The 16852-nt window shown below is 45.9% G+C and overlaps 1 protein-coding gene across 2 annotated transcripts in view; it reads right to left on the bottom strand.

Moving 5' to 3' along the window:
* SHISA6 (shisa family member 6) overlaps positions 1–16852 on the bottom strand; it is a 321052-nt gene that overhangs the window by 168778 nt on the left and 135422 nt on the right. For both annotated transcript variants that reach the window (XM_009251306.4, XM_009251308.4), the window contains exon 3: positions 14065–14160. In XM_009251306.4, the coding sequence (XP_009249581.3) occupies positions 14065–14160 (96 nt within the window). The remainder of the gene's footprint in view (positions 1–14064; positions 14161–16852) is intronic.

Raw genomic sequence — 16852 nt, 5'->3', positions numbered from 1 at the left:
AAATTTGGTTAAATGAGGTAGAATGAGTTAGATCAGTCTGGCTGCTCAGTAGAGGACAGGATGTGGGTGAAGGGTGGGCAGTGGAAATGGAACTCCACGGAGGAGACCTTTGCAACTCGTCTGGATGGGAAGCAGAGGAGGTACAGACGAGGATCCTGGCTAAGAAAGGGGCAAATGGTGTGGAAGTTCAAGAGAATGAAATAGAATGGTAACGGACTTGGATGCAGGCAGTGAGAGAGAGAAAGATGTCAAGGATAGTGTGCAGTGTGTAGAGTGCTGCTTGAGCAACTGTATAGCTAGTGGAGCCATTTACCAAGGTGGGGAACACTAGGGGAAGAGGAAGTTGGGGGAAAAGGACCAAGGCCCAATACCTCAATAAATGCCCAGATATCTTCTTAAAGGGGATCTCCTGAAGACTAGGAATGTCTCATATCTAAAGAAAAGGCTAAGATGACAGAATTTGGGTAGAACAATAGGCTTAAGGGCAAATGCTCAAGAGCAAGAGGCTTCCCCAGAACCTCTCAATTCACATAAAAAGGGGGCTACTGATTCTACTCATTTGGTCCACTGGTACCCCATCTCCCACCTGATGCTGCCAAAGAACCTGCCTTCTTCAGCCCCAGCTATGTAGGGCCTTCTTTGTGGATCTTGGCTTGAGGCTCCATTCCCTCACTGCCCACTTGTCTACATTTTTGGCTCTCTCCTTTGTTTTTCACTGTGGGAACAATGTCTTCATCTGCGTAAGCGTAAGCTTCTCTCTAATCTGCTACACCCCAATCTGGGCATAGCTCATGTCTTAGTCCATTTTGTGTTGCTGTATCAGAATACCTGAGGCTGGGTAATTTATAAAGAAATGAGGTTTATTTTGCTCACGATTCTGGTGGCTGCAAAGTCCAGGACTGGGCAGCTATATCTGCTGAGGGGCTCATGATGCTTCCACTCATGACAAAGCAAAGCAGGGTCTAGGTGTGTATGGAGATCACATGGCAACAGAGGAAGCAAGACAGCATCCAGGAAGCAAACTCACTTTTATAATAACCCACTCTCAGGAAATTAATCCAGTTCTGTGAGAGAAAGAACTCATCCTTGTGGGACAACAATAATCTATTCCTGAGGAATCTTCCCCCCAAGAGCCAACACCCCTCTACTAGGCTCCACCTGCTAACACTGCCACACTGAGAGTCAAATTTCAACACGAGTTTTGGCACAGCAGCTAATGACTATGCCATGGCCCTATCTATTTCGGTTAAATGGATTCAGGGCTCAGGCGTTCAACTGCTCTTAGTGAAAAACCAGAAAACCATTACATTTCCCCAGAATTACTCCCCCAGGACAGAAGAAAAAAAAAAAGATTCACTGGGAAGCAGATGAAGAGAACAAGAGTCTGACATCAATCCTATTCAAGGAATGAATACTTTATGAGCTCTGGCCCCTCTGAACCCAAACTGCACATTTATGAATTCCTTGTGGAAGGGCCTTCAGGTATGAACTATGAACAATCTGCTATTAACCTTAGAAAAAAGCCACTTCTTTTCAGTCCTATGTTCATATTGGGAGGGTCTTATTACTGGTACCTTAAACAAGGATATGAATGGTCCAAGACTCAGAGTGGCAGAAGAATAGACTGCTCTGAGAACACACGGGGTGTTCAAACTCAAAGACATCCTCTGGGGGAAAAGCTCCCCACCTTATTCGATGCAGTAGGCCTACATTTAGGAAGTGTCTTATCTTGAAACTATCCCAGAATGACAGACAATAAAGGGTCTTATCAATCTTCAATGCTCTGATTTACATGAGGAAACTGAGGTCTGCAACAGTGAAACTATCCATGATTGGAGCCATGGTTGAGTCTCTGGGGAGCACGAAATCCATAAACCCACTCAACTCCCTTCAGCTCTGCAGTCTGAGCTGCACCACAATTCACGCAAACAGGGACACTCGTGCTGAGAAAAGTAGAGGTGAGGGGAGTTGAACATCAGTTTGTAGTCCATCTCTGTCCATGGAGTCAGCCACACACAGAGGTCTGCTTTTTGCGTGTTGCTTTGCTCCTTAGTTCTGTTCTTAAAGGCAGAAGTGTAACAAGGAGGAAGAGTAATGGGCAGTGGTCATTAATTGTAATGTTTAACTCAGCCCACATTTTTGTGCCTGGAAGGATTCAGGACACTGCCTCCAACCCGCCTTTCTAGCTCTGTTTCCTACTGCCCCCTACAGGTGTCCTACGGTGCCTTCACCTTTCCACTACCTCCCTACAGGTGTCCTATAGCCCCATTGCTTTCTCATTACCTTCTACAGGTGACTTATGGCCCCATCACCTTCCTGCCCACCGTCTACAGTTGACTTATGGTCCCATCACTTTCCTGCTCTACCCTCTACAGGTGACTTATGGCCCCACACACCTGCATTTCCATGATCATGTCTTTGTTTAGGAGGCTCGCCAACCTGAAATACCTGCTCTGCCCTATTCTCGGCCCGTCACTTTCTTCTTTTCCTGCAAGGTAATTCTCTCAACCCCGTCTCCCATAGGAGGCCATTTAGGACCCGTCCATTCAGAGGCAACATTTTTCTCTTATAATATCCTCCACTGTTCGTGGGATCTACTTCATGGCACTTCCCATTTACTCGGCAGGAGTTTTACTGCCTGGCTTCTCATAGGCAGAATCTGTCTTACTCATCTTTGCTCAACTGATACCTGAGTTTCACTGGAATGGGCAAATGTACATGTCTCTGTTGCTGGTTTTGGTTCCCTATCTAGAACAGGTCACTGGAATCTTAAGAGGTCTCTGCATCCTCCCTCAGAGCTCTTCAAATTATTTTCTTCCTCAGCTATGGGACAATCTGGCTTCCAACATGCAGGATATGGAATGAGACTGTGTGGCATATGAATCTTAGAAGTGATCTTAAAGGCCATTGAGGGGACTTCACTGAAATTTAAAAAAATATTTTCTCTCAGTGCTTCTCAAATTTTAATGCGTGTATGAATTACCTGGAGTTTTTGTTATAATAAAATGGTGATTCTGATTTAGTAGGTTTGGGGTGGGCCCTGGGAGTCTGCATTTCTCACTGGCTCCCAGGTGAAGCCCAATGGCTGGTCTGCACATCATCCTTTGAGGGGTAAGATTCTACAGCACTCTTAAGCTCCAACAACATGAAGGGCTACCATTGCTTGAGTGCTCAGAGCTCTGGTGCAGGTGCTTCTCCTACGGTCTCCACAACAGCCCTGATAAGTAAGTAGTACTGTTACCCTATCATATTGATGAATGTCAAAAAGGTCAAAGTCACACAGCTAGCAAGGTTAGAGCCAGGAGTCCAGCATGTCTGACTCCATGACTCTCTTCACCCGTTTTCTTCTTCCAACAACCACTGAATGAAGAAAATTTACGTTACTATTTGGAGTGGAGTAAGACTGAGGCTGAGGCCATGATTCTAGGCAAGAGAGGCTGAAATGTCTTTACTCTGCCATGTTTATAATCTGCACAGAATATAGTTATGTTTCAAACAGTGATGCCCTGAGAACACCAGTCTTCTGCCCCACTTCTAGGCCACCATGAAATCCTGGCCACTGTTGATTGAGAGGCTGTTTTCTCCTGGCCACAAACCCAAGCTGGCATAGAGAAGCCATTCCTACCACCTTCGTGGGGCTTGACTTAGCCCCATAGCTTAGCTTTCAGGGTCTGTGAGACTCTTGGCAGTGAGCAGTAGAGAATGAGGGAAGCAAATGCCAAGGGCTGGCACATAAGAAGGGGAGATTCCCAACTTGGATGACCACTCGGTGCCAAGACCAGTGCCAGGAAGAGAGACTGTACTAGCCCAAGGGTCATGGCAAGAGAAAGCTCAGATTTGGCACCAGCGAGGGATTGGAAAACAAGAAGAGCAACAGCCCAGAGCTGCTAGACCTCTGGCTGAGCAAGCCAGCCTCTGGCAAAACAGAACTCTGCCCTCTCTCCTCTCCCAAAGAGATAGTAAAGAAAGCATCAAGATTAGGGTTATAACAGACTTCCCGTGAGCCTCCCCTTCTGCCTAATAGAAAGACAAGCTGGTGAATGCTGAGGAATATGGGACACATTCATGATCCCCGGTGTCCAAAAGTCTCTCTTGCTCCCTACTGGGGGCCATGGGAGATCCAGCTATACCTGAGTTATTCCCCTTTTGAAGAAAGCATACATGTACCCTACAGGTAAGAGCTGAAACTTCCACAAGCAAGCAGCCTTGCAGTTTATCTGGCACTCCTCCTTTGCCGGATACTATCTCTCCTCTCCTTATACCAGTCCAGAAGATTGTCCCAGTGGCTTGGCCTGCCACCTACATGGGCCAATGGTAGCAGGCCCACAAACAAGCATTAAACAGGGATATGAGTGAGTCTCCTGAGGGCAAATGTGGTGGTGCTACCTTAGAGGTGGACTCTGTGGGTGGCTCAGGAACTTGTCCCATGCTTGAGTGCTTAGTGCTCTCCTGCTCCTCATATCAACCTGACTGGCTTAATTGCTGTGAATCCAGCTGGAGACAGAGTCCTGGGCCATACCGAGGAGTCACAGCATCCTTTCAGCTTTCTGGAGGGTGGTGGGTATCCTTGTTAACAGGACCCATATGGGAAAGAGAGTTTTGCAGAATCATTGCCCTTAGGCAAAATGGCTGAACTTGCAAACAGAACTACCTGACTGAGAAACTCTCAAAGGTTTTTTGTTTTTTTTTTACCTTTATATATATATATATATATATATATATATATATATATATATATATATATAAACTTTTGTTTGAACAGTAGTTCTGTTGAAGATAAAACTCACCATTCCTACAGGCCCATCTTTACTTCTGATGCAATCATTTTTTCACCAAGTAGCTATGGTGTGAGGTTGACTCGATTCTAACAACATATGGAATCACACTGACATCCCATATTTTCCTAAGGGTAAGACTTAGGGACAGCCTGTGTGTGCTAGCCAGGGTCATGGGAAACACTGTTGAATAAAGCTGAGCACACCAAGTCAATGACAGGTTCTCCGTATCCAGCCATTAATCAGGAGTGAGCGGACATGAAGTAAACAGGGGTGCTGTCCCACATGTGCAGATCCGAATGACCAATAGTCAGCTGAGATCTTTGGTGCCCTCAGCCCAGAACCCGAGAGTTCCTCTCTGCTCTGCTCCCACTCCTCCCCGTCCACCCCTCACCTCTAGAGCCACACAAGAAAGACGGCTCCCAGGTGGTACTGGCTTCACAGAGGCCATTCCCAGGCAAGCCTGGACTTCCCTCTCAGGGTTGAAAAAAAGCTCACTGTTGCCATGGAGACTGGACGCCTTCTGAGTGCTGCGCTTTATCTAGAGTCCAGCATTCAAACACCTTGGTATACTCAAACCCACTCACTCCCCTGGCTCTCCGGACCATGAAAATATCTAGGCAGGGTTCTATTAGTCAAATGCCTCAGACATCTCCTTGCTACAATCCACTGTTGGTCTGGGGTTCTTGCCCAAATCCTGGTGTGGGGGTGGCAGCCTGCGATTTTACGGAGGCCCACACATACATATCCATCCTTTCTTCCTAGGAGAAAAGGCCTAATTTCAAATCTTGTATCACATGAGGCCATGGGCAGCACCCATACAAATGGGCTGGTGGGAGTGGTGAGCACGGCCCCCGGATCAGATCAGCCGTGGGTCTGCAGAAAGGGCTGAGGAGATAAAGCAAGCTCAGCCCCAGAAGGCAGTGCTGGGTAGGATGTCCACAGTCCACATAAAACCTGACGCAGCTGGAGGAGGTCCCTGACCTCAGCTTTGATTAACTTCTCTGCTTTGTTCAGCCTCCCACGTTAATGGTTAGTCCCTGGCCATTGTTATTTCCCAAAGTCACACACTCCTCAAAAATCTACTCTCACATCCCCCACCAATTCCAGGGACTAAGGCTCTTATCCTTGTTTCCCCTTGTCCTGCTCTCTTATGCCAGTTAGACTATTGACCCCCATCATCACTGACTAACATCTCTGTGTTTTCTGAATTTTACAAGCCAGGCCTGGCTTCATGCCCTTCTTAGAGTCAGATACAGCAGGTGCCATCAGCCTAGCCTCTAGAATCCCGCCAGCCCCATAGCTCCTCCTCCTCAGATCGGTGGGTTTGCACAGTCAAGGGGGCACCTCTGTGATTCCCTTGTTAGTGAGACCCCTAAATTGGCCTCAGGATGGCCACTTTGCCAGCCTTGACCTCATCACCTGCTCCAATGCACTCACCCCCTTTTTAGCATTTAGTCCCTGAACTTTCTGCCTCAGGCCCCATGGAGTGCCTCTCTGGGCAGCAGGATGGCCATACCCAAACCAGTCCCCAAGAGCATTATTTGGATGGGATGACGAGATCCGTTCAGGGTTGTTCTGTGGGGTCTGGAAAGGTGCTCACAGGCCAACAGCTTCTTGCATTCTGGCCTTGTCTCCATCTCCCAGGTGACCTCAGAGCAGTCCCAATATTTCCTAGGGCCTTGGAGCTGTGCCGGTTCGAGCTCTGGGCAGAAGCACCCTTATGCTACTTCTCTGGGTTCTGCAGGTTATCGTGAAAAATGCTTTGAAGCCAGACTGGCAGAGCTTTCTCCCACACCATTAGGGTGACCAACTGTCCTCATTTGCCAGAAACTGAGTGTTTTCCCAGGACACAGGACTTTCAGTGATAAAACTGGACGGTCCTGGGCAACCCGGGATGGTCGGTCACCCTAACCCTTCACTTACAGCTGATGGTTTGCTTTCTATTTCACTGAGCAAAGATCACATACACCCACTTGCCTGCACCTGCAGCCATGTGGCCTATCTGTCATATGTGCCCTGGTGGGGTTTGCTCCTTGCCAAGGCCAGTGCCCCGCCTGGGCTGTAGATTCTATCTGCTTTCACTTACCAAGAATGTCACTTCTGAAATACACCCCCAGCATAATCAATTTTTCCCTTTTTTATTGGATCATTCCTATCTGCAGACAAATGGACTGTGATTTCTCCCCTCTTAAAAAAACAAAACAAAGCAAAACAAAACTCTCTTTTCACCATCCTCCCTTCTGGCTGACTACTGCTCTCATTCTCTATAATCCTTAACATTAAAACTCTAAAGAGTTGTCTGTACCTGTAGTCGGCATTTGTCTTCTCCCATTCTCTTATTTTAAAATCTTGAATTACTTTTTCTTTTTCTTTTTAATTTTTGAGATGGAGTTTCGCTCTTGTTGCCCAGGCTGGAGTGCAATGGCACGATCTCGGCTCATTGCAACCTCCACCTCCCGAGTTCAAGTGATTCTCCTGTCTCAGCCTCCCAAGTAGCTGCGAGTACAGGTGCACGCCACCACACCCAGCTAATTTTGTATTTTTAGTAGAGATGGGGTTTTGCCATGTTGGTCAGACTGGTCTTGAACTCCTGACCTTAGGTGATCTGCCCTCTTGGCCTCCCACTTGTATGACTTTTTATTAGAAAACATTTCTGACATTTACCGAAATAATCCACCTTCCTCTTCCCATCACTTGGTTTGTCCAGGTAATGAGCACATCCCAGACATCATCCATTCTTCTCTTGCATCCACTGAGTAGATGCTCCCCCATCCCACCCCCAAACTGTTCTTGCCAAGTTCATCAATGACCTCCATGAGACTCAGTCGCACCTAGCGGTCACTTCTCATGCTAAAGCTCATTGGATTTCTCTACAGTCTACCATAGCCGATTGCTCCCTTTCTTGGGAACATTTATTTTTTCCACTTTATTTCCAAGACAGCACACCACCCTGGTTTCCTGATGCCTGGCTACCCACTCCTGAGTCATCTTTTCTGTAGGTCCCTCCTCATCCCCCCAGCCTCTCCTTGTTGGGGTGCCCCATGGTTCCATTCTCAGGCCTCATCACCTGAAGAGCACTACTCACTCCCTAGCTAACATCCTCCCAGCTTCAAAAGCCATTCACCTACTGGAAACTCCCACCCTTCTATCCCCAGCCAAGAGTTTTCCCTTGAACTCAGCATTTTCACCTGGATGGTTAACAAGCATCTGAAACTTAACATGAAGACACACTGAATTCATATGCGTCCTGATCTCTGCCTAAAATCTGGTCCTTCCACAGACTTCCACTTTGCCAATACCTCAGCCCCAAAATGTGTCTTTTCTCATTTCCCCAGAGTGGAAGCCAGATTCTTAAATGCCCCACAGGGCCCTGTGGGGTCAATTCCCTGTACCTCTCTGACCACACCTCCAACCACTACGCTCTGGTTCCTTCTGTTCCAGCCTCACTGCTGCTCCCCACACAAGCCAGGTAGGCAAAGCACGGTTGTTCCCTCAACTGGAAGACCCTTCTCCCCAGAAATCCAGATGGCCTGATCCTTCACATCCGTCAGTCTTTGCTCAATGTCACTTCTTTTTTTTTTTTTCCTAAGGCCTTCTGGACTCTCTTTTAAAAAGTGCAGCTCCCCACTCCATTCCCTGACTTAATTGCTCCAAAGCTCCTAACTCCATTAGACCTACTTCATATATTTACTTGCATCTTGGTTTATTTCTGTCTTCTCTGACTGACATGTAAGTTTGTCTGCTGTATCCTCAGTGCCCAGAACAGTGTCTAGTATTCAGCCAGTGCTCAGGAAACGTGATTTAGTGGATGAATTAATGGAAAAACAGGCAATCGCTCCTACAACGGAGCGATCACTGTAGCTCCTTCCTTTTACCAAAGGCTTCAAAAATTTCTCTCTTTCTCTCTCCCTTGGTCTTTCTTCCTCTCTCTCTCTCTAACTCCCACCCTCCTCTATCTGGCTCCCAGCATGGCAGAAAAGACCTGGTGAGTAGTGAGAAATACCAGAGGAGGGCAGGCAGTAACTCGCATCATCACCTCCATGGGAACCTGCATGTCACATTCACTCTGCAGCTGCAGTGAGCACATCTGCCACTGCTGCTGCCACCACTGTAAGGACCCCTTACTCACCCTGCTGTGGCCAGGGATATCCCAGTGGAAACCACTGAAATTGACAATATTGAAATGTAGGGGTTCTGGAAAGAATCCCCTGGCTTTTTCAACCAGGCTCAAAAACCAACCAGCCGGACTGAGTTTTTAACCAAATTGCCAAAGTCGAATGGGGTTTCCACAGATGTATTCATTTAGACAGATTCTGAAAATCTATCTGAAGGGACTGAGCTTCCTTTCAGGAAGGGCAGTCCCTGCCAATGTAGTGTTCATGCTGTAACTCCTGGCTTATCTTTTTTATGACTTCCTGTCTTGCAAAATGTGTGCCCCTAATAAGAAGAGTCATCTTCTACTGAGCATCTACGTGTGGTTCCCATGGAAGCACAGCCCATCCACCACCTCAGCTGCTCCGCAGCTTGGAGAGGCAGGATAGCACAGTGAGCAGCAGCAGATCTTCAGAATCAGGCCTGGATTTGGAATAAAACAAGACCGACTGCTTGATGTTGACTTAGGCAAGTTGCTCAACTGCTCTGAGTTTCACTTTTTGCCTATGAAATGAAGGTAATGAGCTCTCCCACAGGGTGGTTGTAAAGGTGAAGATACTGGCACACAGTATGTATGTATGTATGTACGTATGTATTCTTTTGTTAGTGGGATTGAGAACATACATATGTATGTATGTATGTAAAGACCTGGTACATGTAAATGCTCAGCAAATAGAAGTCTTCATCACTGAGTTTTCATGGTGGCAGCCTGGGAGGACTCTTTGCCTTGCTAAAGACTGTTCTGGGTTCCAGTGTTGGGAGCTGGGTGATCCTGTCTAATTAACGAAGAAAAGATTTCAGGGGGAACTTGGCCTAAACTCATGGTCACTCAGATCAGCATTTTAGCCCTAGATTCTATTTATCATGAGGGATGAATGAATAGGAGGTCAAAGAAAGGAATCAAGTAAGGGAGACACGCAGAAGTAGGTACTTAGAAGGAGACAGTAAAAGTAAGAATTATAAGATAAAGAATGAGCATGCCATTCAGTTAGAAAGTCCTGAAAAAGGGTGTCAGAACTAATTCTAGTGCCTGGGGAGCCTAAGGCGGTGCTATGTAACCTGGGGGGTTGGCCAATCACTGTGGGACCTTCTAGACAAAAATGAAGGTTCTACCAACAGGTGAGAGAGACAGTAGAGGCCTTTGAGGGATATGGAGCTCCCACAGGCAGAATTCTATGTTTTATAAGGTCTCACATTCTCAATCCCACTAACAAAAGAATATCCATTTATTGTAGGCTTCCTTTGAGAGTATTTAATTACCCATGCACTATGGATCTTGTTACAAAGCAGACAGATCCATAAGCATTCTTACCCCCAAGCCCTTGAAGTGGAGGAGCCCCCACTGATGCTAAAGGGTGCTTCTGTCTCCAAGCTGCCTCTAGACCCTATAAAAAAGGGCTGACAGGGCCTGGCACGGTGGCTCATGCCTGTAATCCTAGCACTTTGAGAGGCTGAGATAGGCGGATCACCTGAGGTCAGGAGTTTGAGACTGGCCTGGCCAACATGGTGAAGCCCTGTCTCTACTAAAAATACAAAAATTAGCCAGGCGAGGTGGCGCATGCCTGTAGTCCCAGCTACTTGGGGGGCTGAGGCAGAAGAATTGCTTGGACGCGGGAGACAGAGGTTGCAGCGAGCCACGATCGTGCCACTGCACTCCAGCCTAGATGGCAGAGTAAGACTCTGTCTCAAAAATAAAAAAAAAGAAAAAAAAGGCTGACAGGACTGATGTCAACTAAGATTCCAATGAAGACTCCCATCCTCACTTAGAACGAGGACCATCCATGCTTGGCTCTTGGATAATCAGAGTCTGATTAGAAATACACATTAAATTAAGTGATCCAGGTTAGTAGGGCAATGGTATTACCTTGTAAAGCAGGTGTTGGCTACCCATTTAGTCCTGAGAGTCAAAATGGGGCAACACAATGGCTAGATGCCGCCAGGAGGCCTAAGGAAAACAGGATGAAGAGGGAAAAAGGAATAAAGTAAGAGGATCCAGAAAGGGAGTCACTGAAGTTGAAACAAAGGGATAAAGAAAGAAAACAAAGAGAATTAAACACATACAAATGAAAATGACCCCACATTAGATGTTTCTGAATTGTTCCCTTCCGTGGGATATTTACATGGGGCCAGTTGCTTACAGCTAGCACTTAGAGTTGAACTTAGTTTGCTCTGAAGGAAGAGAGGATGGTTCCCTGCCCTTTTCCAGAGATCCCAGCTGTCCAGATGACTAAAGAGTCCCTGACATTAGAAGGGAAGTTCAGGCCAGGTGTAGTGACTCAATTCCATAAACTCAGCACTTTGGGAGGGGAAGGTAGGAGGATCACTTGAGGCCAGGAGTTTGAGACCAGCCTGGGCAACATAGTGAGATCCTGTTTCTATAAAAATAAAAAAAAAAAATTAAATTAGCTGAGCATGGGAGCATGCGCCTGTAGTCCCAGCTACTCAAGAGGCTGAAATGGAAGGATCACTTGAGCCCAGGAGTTTGAGGTTACAGTGAGCTATGATTGTGCCACTGTACTTTAGCCTGGGCAACAGAGTGAGACCCTGTCTCCCTCTCTCTCTCTCTCTCTAAAAAATGGAATCTCCATTTCCAAAGTCTACCTGCACCCACTACCCCCAACCACCACCCTCAAACCCAGATTCTTTGTTCTTGAAACTTAAGCTGTTCTCTAAATAGGGAAATACACACAAGGTACATTCCTGGAAAGAGAAGGTGTCAGAAGCCTTGGTAGAGAAGGGAATGGGGAGAAAAATATGGCACAAATAGTGAATGGGGAGAACAAGCAATGCATGCACAGGAGGGGCAGGTGGTGCCACAGAACAAATTAAGGTGGGAGATAAGGAGCATCAGACACAGCACAGCCCCACAGGCATGGGCAGGGGAGGGTCTCTTGGATGCCCCCAGCAGCAGTGACTGAAAGAACAGACCGGGATTGGGAATCACCTTTATGTGGCTCTGATGGAGTCCAGTTCATTTGGAAGCAGTCTTACGTCCACTATTGGATAAATGCATGATGTGGCTCCCCTATGGCTTGGATCCTCTCTCTTTCCACTCTCGTCCTCTTTTATCCTGCTGTACTCAGACTGGCCTCCTTTCTACTTCCCCAATTCCCACCTTATTGGAGAGGCCTTCCCTGGGAAGAGCAGCTTCCTGCCACTGCACTCCCTGCTGCCTGCTTTAATTTTTCTCCTTGCACTTATTGTCAATAATTTATTTTGTCTGTTTCTCCCAGTGGAATGTGAGTTCTGTAAGGAACTCCATAAACTCTGTATCTTCTAAATATTGCTTAGCACATAGCAGGCCTCATTAAATATTTGTTGAAAGAATGCATGAACCCAAAGCCATCATATTTATTATATGTATAAAGAGTTCTGTTGGTTGAAGTGTTGGGTGTTTTGGGTTGGACCACCTATAAGAGTAAGGGGTAGGGGAAAGGGTGGGGAACCACTGCAGTGGAGAAACCTCCCTAACAGTTGCTGTGTTCTGTTTGGAAATCCATATTTCCACCTCTGCTCCAAGGTTTGTAGGCTTGTAGTAGCTGGCCTCCAAATTTGCCCCCAACAATCCTCGGCTCCTGATATTCGTGCCTCAGTGTAGTTTCCACCCACTCAGAATAAGATATTGCAAAAGTAATGGCGTGCAACAGATAGGATTGGTTATCAAAGATGCCGTGTCTTCTGTCTTTCTCCTTCTCTGATTACCCACCCTGAGGAAATCCAGGCACCATGCAGTGAAGACACTCAGCTACCCAGGGAGAGAACATCATGGGGAGGAACTGAAGCTTCTTGCCAACATCCAGCACCATGTGAATGAAGCATCTTGGAGGCAGATCCTCCAGCCCTAGTCAAGCCTTCAGAGGAGGCAGCCCTGCCTGATGTGGTGATAGCAACCTCATGAGACTCCGAGCCCAAAGCATTCAGGTTCCCAACCCACAGGAACTATGTGAGATAACGGATGTTTATTACTGTTTTAAAAAGCTAAGTTTGAGAGTAAATTGTCTCACAGTGCTAGGTAATAATCACAGAGTGGATGATGTGGGGACCGGCAATCCCAGGTTTGAGTTAATAGACTATGGCCCAGAATGTATCTTTTAGTGAGTAAATGTGAAGTCCATTTCCCATTCTGGAGATAGCTGGTCTCAGTTTGATTCTGCAACTCTTAGTAGCCACAAATGCCACCTGTATCCTCAATAAACTTTATTTAGACACAAATAGACACAACAGAAAATACATACACAGATACAGATTTTTTTCCTCTATAGGATGAACAAACATCACATAAGGAATTTAAAAAGTAGGTGCATGGAATGTAAGAAAATATTGCACAGTTCCTTGTTTACTCACACAAGACACGTATCTCAGGGGAAGACAGGGATACACTATCCCTACAACAGAATTCACATTTGATCTATGACAGCACACAGGTGTTGGGACAGTAATCAAAGGAGTTAGGGATCCAGTGACTCTTGATGTGACAGAATGCTCACAACACTCGTAGGACCTTGTTTAAACAAAAGACAGAATTGAGGAGGAGTCCATGCCCCCTGCACAGATGCTCTGCAAGCTGTCAGCTAGGTCGTAAAGCAGCTCAGCAGAAACTCTAGGTTAGCTTTCATCTTGAGGCTTGAAGGTCTGCATAACCTTCTACCCTTGTGTCCACATCATAGAGTGTTTACGGAGACACACTTAGGATGCTGAAACTCTCCACATGCACACCGGCTTAGATACCACAGTACAGAACATTGACATCGGTTTATAAAATGTAGCTTTCAAAAGGAAAAGGAATAATAGCCAAGAGGCAAACACACACATTGCAAATGCTGCTACATCCACCAGTAGTTTTCCACCACACTCCCTGTGGTCCCCTCCCACAAGGCGCCGCCAGCATCTGTGTCTCCGCCATGGGTGCAGCGGGATGGGTGTCTCTTGGAAGTCTATCGCCCTCTAAAGTCACACCTGTGACCTCCTGGTAACTCCTGTCAGAAGCCACACATGTCACCAGGACAAGCTGTCATGGAACCACCCCACTTATTCCTGTCCCAGACAAGCCTCTGGCCTCCACACCATCTTCTCATTTCAGATGGGGTTCCCTAGGCAACCTCTGTATTTTAGTAAAAAATGGTTTCCACTGTACCCTTGGTGTGTCCTCTTCCTAATGTGACAAATCCAGATGAGATGAAGTTATGGAGATCAGGTCCTCCACTTCGGTAAGCATCCTTCCCATAATGCCCTGCAAGAAGATGGGGCAGAATTACCTGGCGCATCCACGACACCAACATGGAAGACAAGCGCAGCTGCATCTCACCCAACAGTGACGGCGTGCATGTTTTCAAACCAGCAGCTAAGTCAGAAGGTGGAGGCAGCCAAGAATATATATACACATATATATAAAATATATATTATATATGAAAAATATATATATTACTGAATATATATACATATACACATATATAATTATACATATTATACATATATGTGTGTATATATTAGTATATATACTAATATATATATCTAGTATATTAGTATATATACACACATATGTATATAAAACTGTGCAACAAAGAACAAAGTCCTGGGAACATTACATTACATTGAAAGTATAGGAGAGCAAAGGAGATACATGGCTTGATTTTGGCATTTCTGGCTGAGCGCAAGGTACACCAGAACCTTAGTCTATTTGTCCCACCACTCTTTCCTTTATCTCACCTTCCCTCTGTCTCTTTCATCCATTACTCATTTGTTTTTTCTTTCTAATGTTTATGAATCATATCACAACCTGTGGGACTACAGCTCATGACTTCAGAGAAATCCGACAGCAGCTAAGGCTGACAAATAGAATGGTGGTTACAAAATACTGAGAAAATATATACATGCTTCGCTTCTTTGACTTTCTGCAGCAGACATTATCCCCTGCCCGCCTAATGCAGATATCTACCTGTGGGTTTGTGGGGAGGAAAAGACGGAGGGTAGGTTAGGATTGTGGATAGAAATTCAAAGAGAAGTAAGTTAATGTTCTACTTCTGACATTCAAAATAGAATTTTGCAGTATGCTTGAAATACAGGCATTGTAAAGAAAGGCCTCCCTAAATACCCTCCTAAAGTATGTACATGTGAAAAAACCATTTCTTTCATGTTACCAAAAGAGTGTATTAAAAATCGTACGTATAACTATAACAATGCACAGACCTACTTCAGATATAATGTTAAGTTTAAAAATGGACAGAAACGGTTCATTAAATAGAAACACAGTGCTGTAAAAATTCAAACCGGTGCGTGCGTGCGTGCGCTCGTGCACGCACACACACACACACACACAAGATAGAAAAAAAGCACACCAACATATCAAAGACAAATGTCTTTGGATAGTAGGAACACGAGTGCTATTTCTTCTGTCTTTTCAGCTTTTCTATATTTTCCAAGTGTTTTTTCCATATGAATATGTAATTTGTCTCATATAAATAGGTAAAATAAATGCCTAATGGAAAAATTTATGAAAATACAAAGACAAGGCAAAGCATGATTTTTCGTTAACGAGCCACTTTCTGGATCAGTAGATTGCAACCCTGGGTGCGTGCTGGAATCGGGGTTGGGGGACGAGGAGAAGGAGAGCATTAGAACAGATAGCTAATGCATGTGGTGCTTAAGACCTAGACGACGGGTTGACCAGTACAGCAAACCACCATGGCACATGTTTACCTCTGTAACAAACCTGCACGTTCTGCACATGTATGCTGAAACTTAAAGTAAATTTTTTTTTTTTTTAAATGCAGACCCTCAGACTCAACTCCAGAGATTCTGATTCAATTGGGTGGGGTCCAGGCTTAGGCAGGTATATTTTTAAAGCACTCTCTAGTGATTCTAATGTACCACCGGAAATGAGAACTACTGCCTTAGTGTAAATGGAGGAACAACTAAGCTCAGTTTATTCAGGTGACTTCCATGAATACCTCTTAGGCGTCCAGCTCTACCCACAATTTACGTTCAGGGCTTCAGCGCTCTTCCTCCGAAGAGTGGAGTCTAGCTCCATTCCCTCCCTCTTACCCCAGATCTCAAACCGGAGGGTGCCTCAGCATAGCCAGGAGAGCTTAAAACAGGTGCTGGGCCCCACTCCCAGAGTTTCTGATTCAGAAGATCCAGGATAGGGCTCAAGAGTCTGCACTTTTATCAAGTCTCCTGGTGATGCAGATGCCGCTGTTTTGGGGACCACACTCTGAGAAGCGATGCCTTCGTGCATCTTGCCACTGTTTCCCTCACACCCTCCCTTCTGGAATAAGTTACCTCCTTCCTTAGGGCACACAGCTTTCCAGGAGGAGCATTCTTGCTGTAAAATACTGTGGCCACAACCCTCACTTTTATAGAACAGAATTATTAGGCTGGGTGCGGTGGTTCATGCCTGTAACTCCAGCACTTTGGGAAAAAAGAAAAGATGCTGGGGCATAATGAGGCAGCACCAAGAGCATTTGAAAGGAGTAAAGAATTCTTTGGTCAAATCAGTTTGGAAAATGTTGAGTTCAATGAAATGAAAAGCTACATAAAAACCAAGTCTAGGGACCTCTCACAAGGCAGTGATCACTGAACTATCTATGAAGCCTTTATGTTTTTCAAAGCCATCCACTGGGATACTTTTTGGGAAAGCTGCTCATGAGGCTGAGGTGGAAAAAGCACAATGACAGTTTCAGCTTTCGTTTGAACTGTGGTTCTCAAAGTTGAGCATGCACCACACTCTCCTGGATGGCACAGATCGCAGGGTCCCGGCTCCAGAATCCCGGATTTAGTAGGTCAGAGGAGAGGCCTGACAATTTCCATTCCTAACAAGTTCCCAGATGATGCTGATAATGCTCTTAGGTCCAAGGACAACTCTTCATGAGCCACTATGTTTGGACCAGTGACAGGTCAGTCTTCTGCTGGACCCAGGGTCAAGG

This window comes from Pongo abelii, chromosome 19 (assembly GCF_028885655.2).
Source record: "Pongo abelii isolate AG06213 chromosome 19, NHGRI_mPonAbe1-v2.0_pri, whole genome shotgun sequence".
Taxonomy (NCBI): Eukaryota; Metazoa; Chordata; class Mammalia; order Primates; family Hominidae; genus Pongo; species Pongo abelii.
The sequence above is the reverse complement of the archived record's forward strand: the minus strand, read 5'-3'. Positions and strand labels throughout refer to the sequence as shown.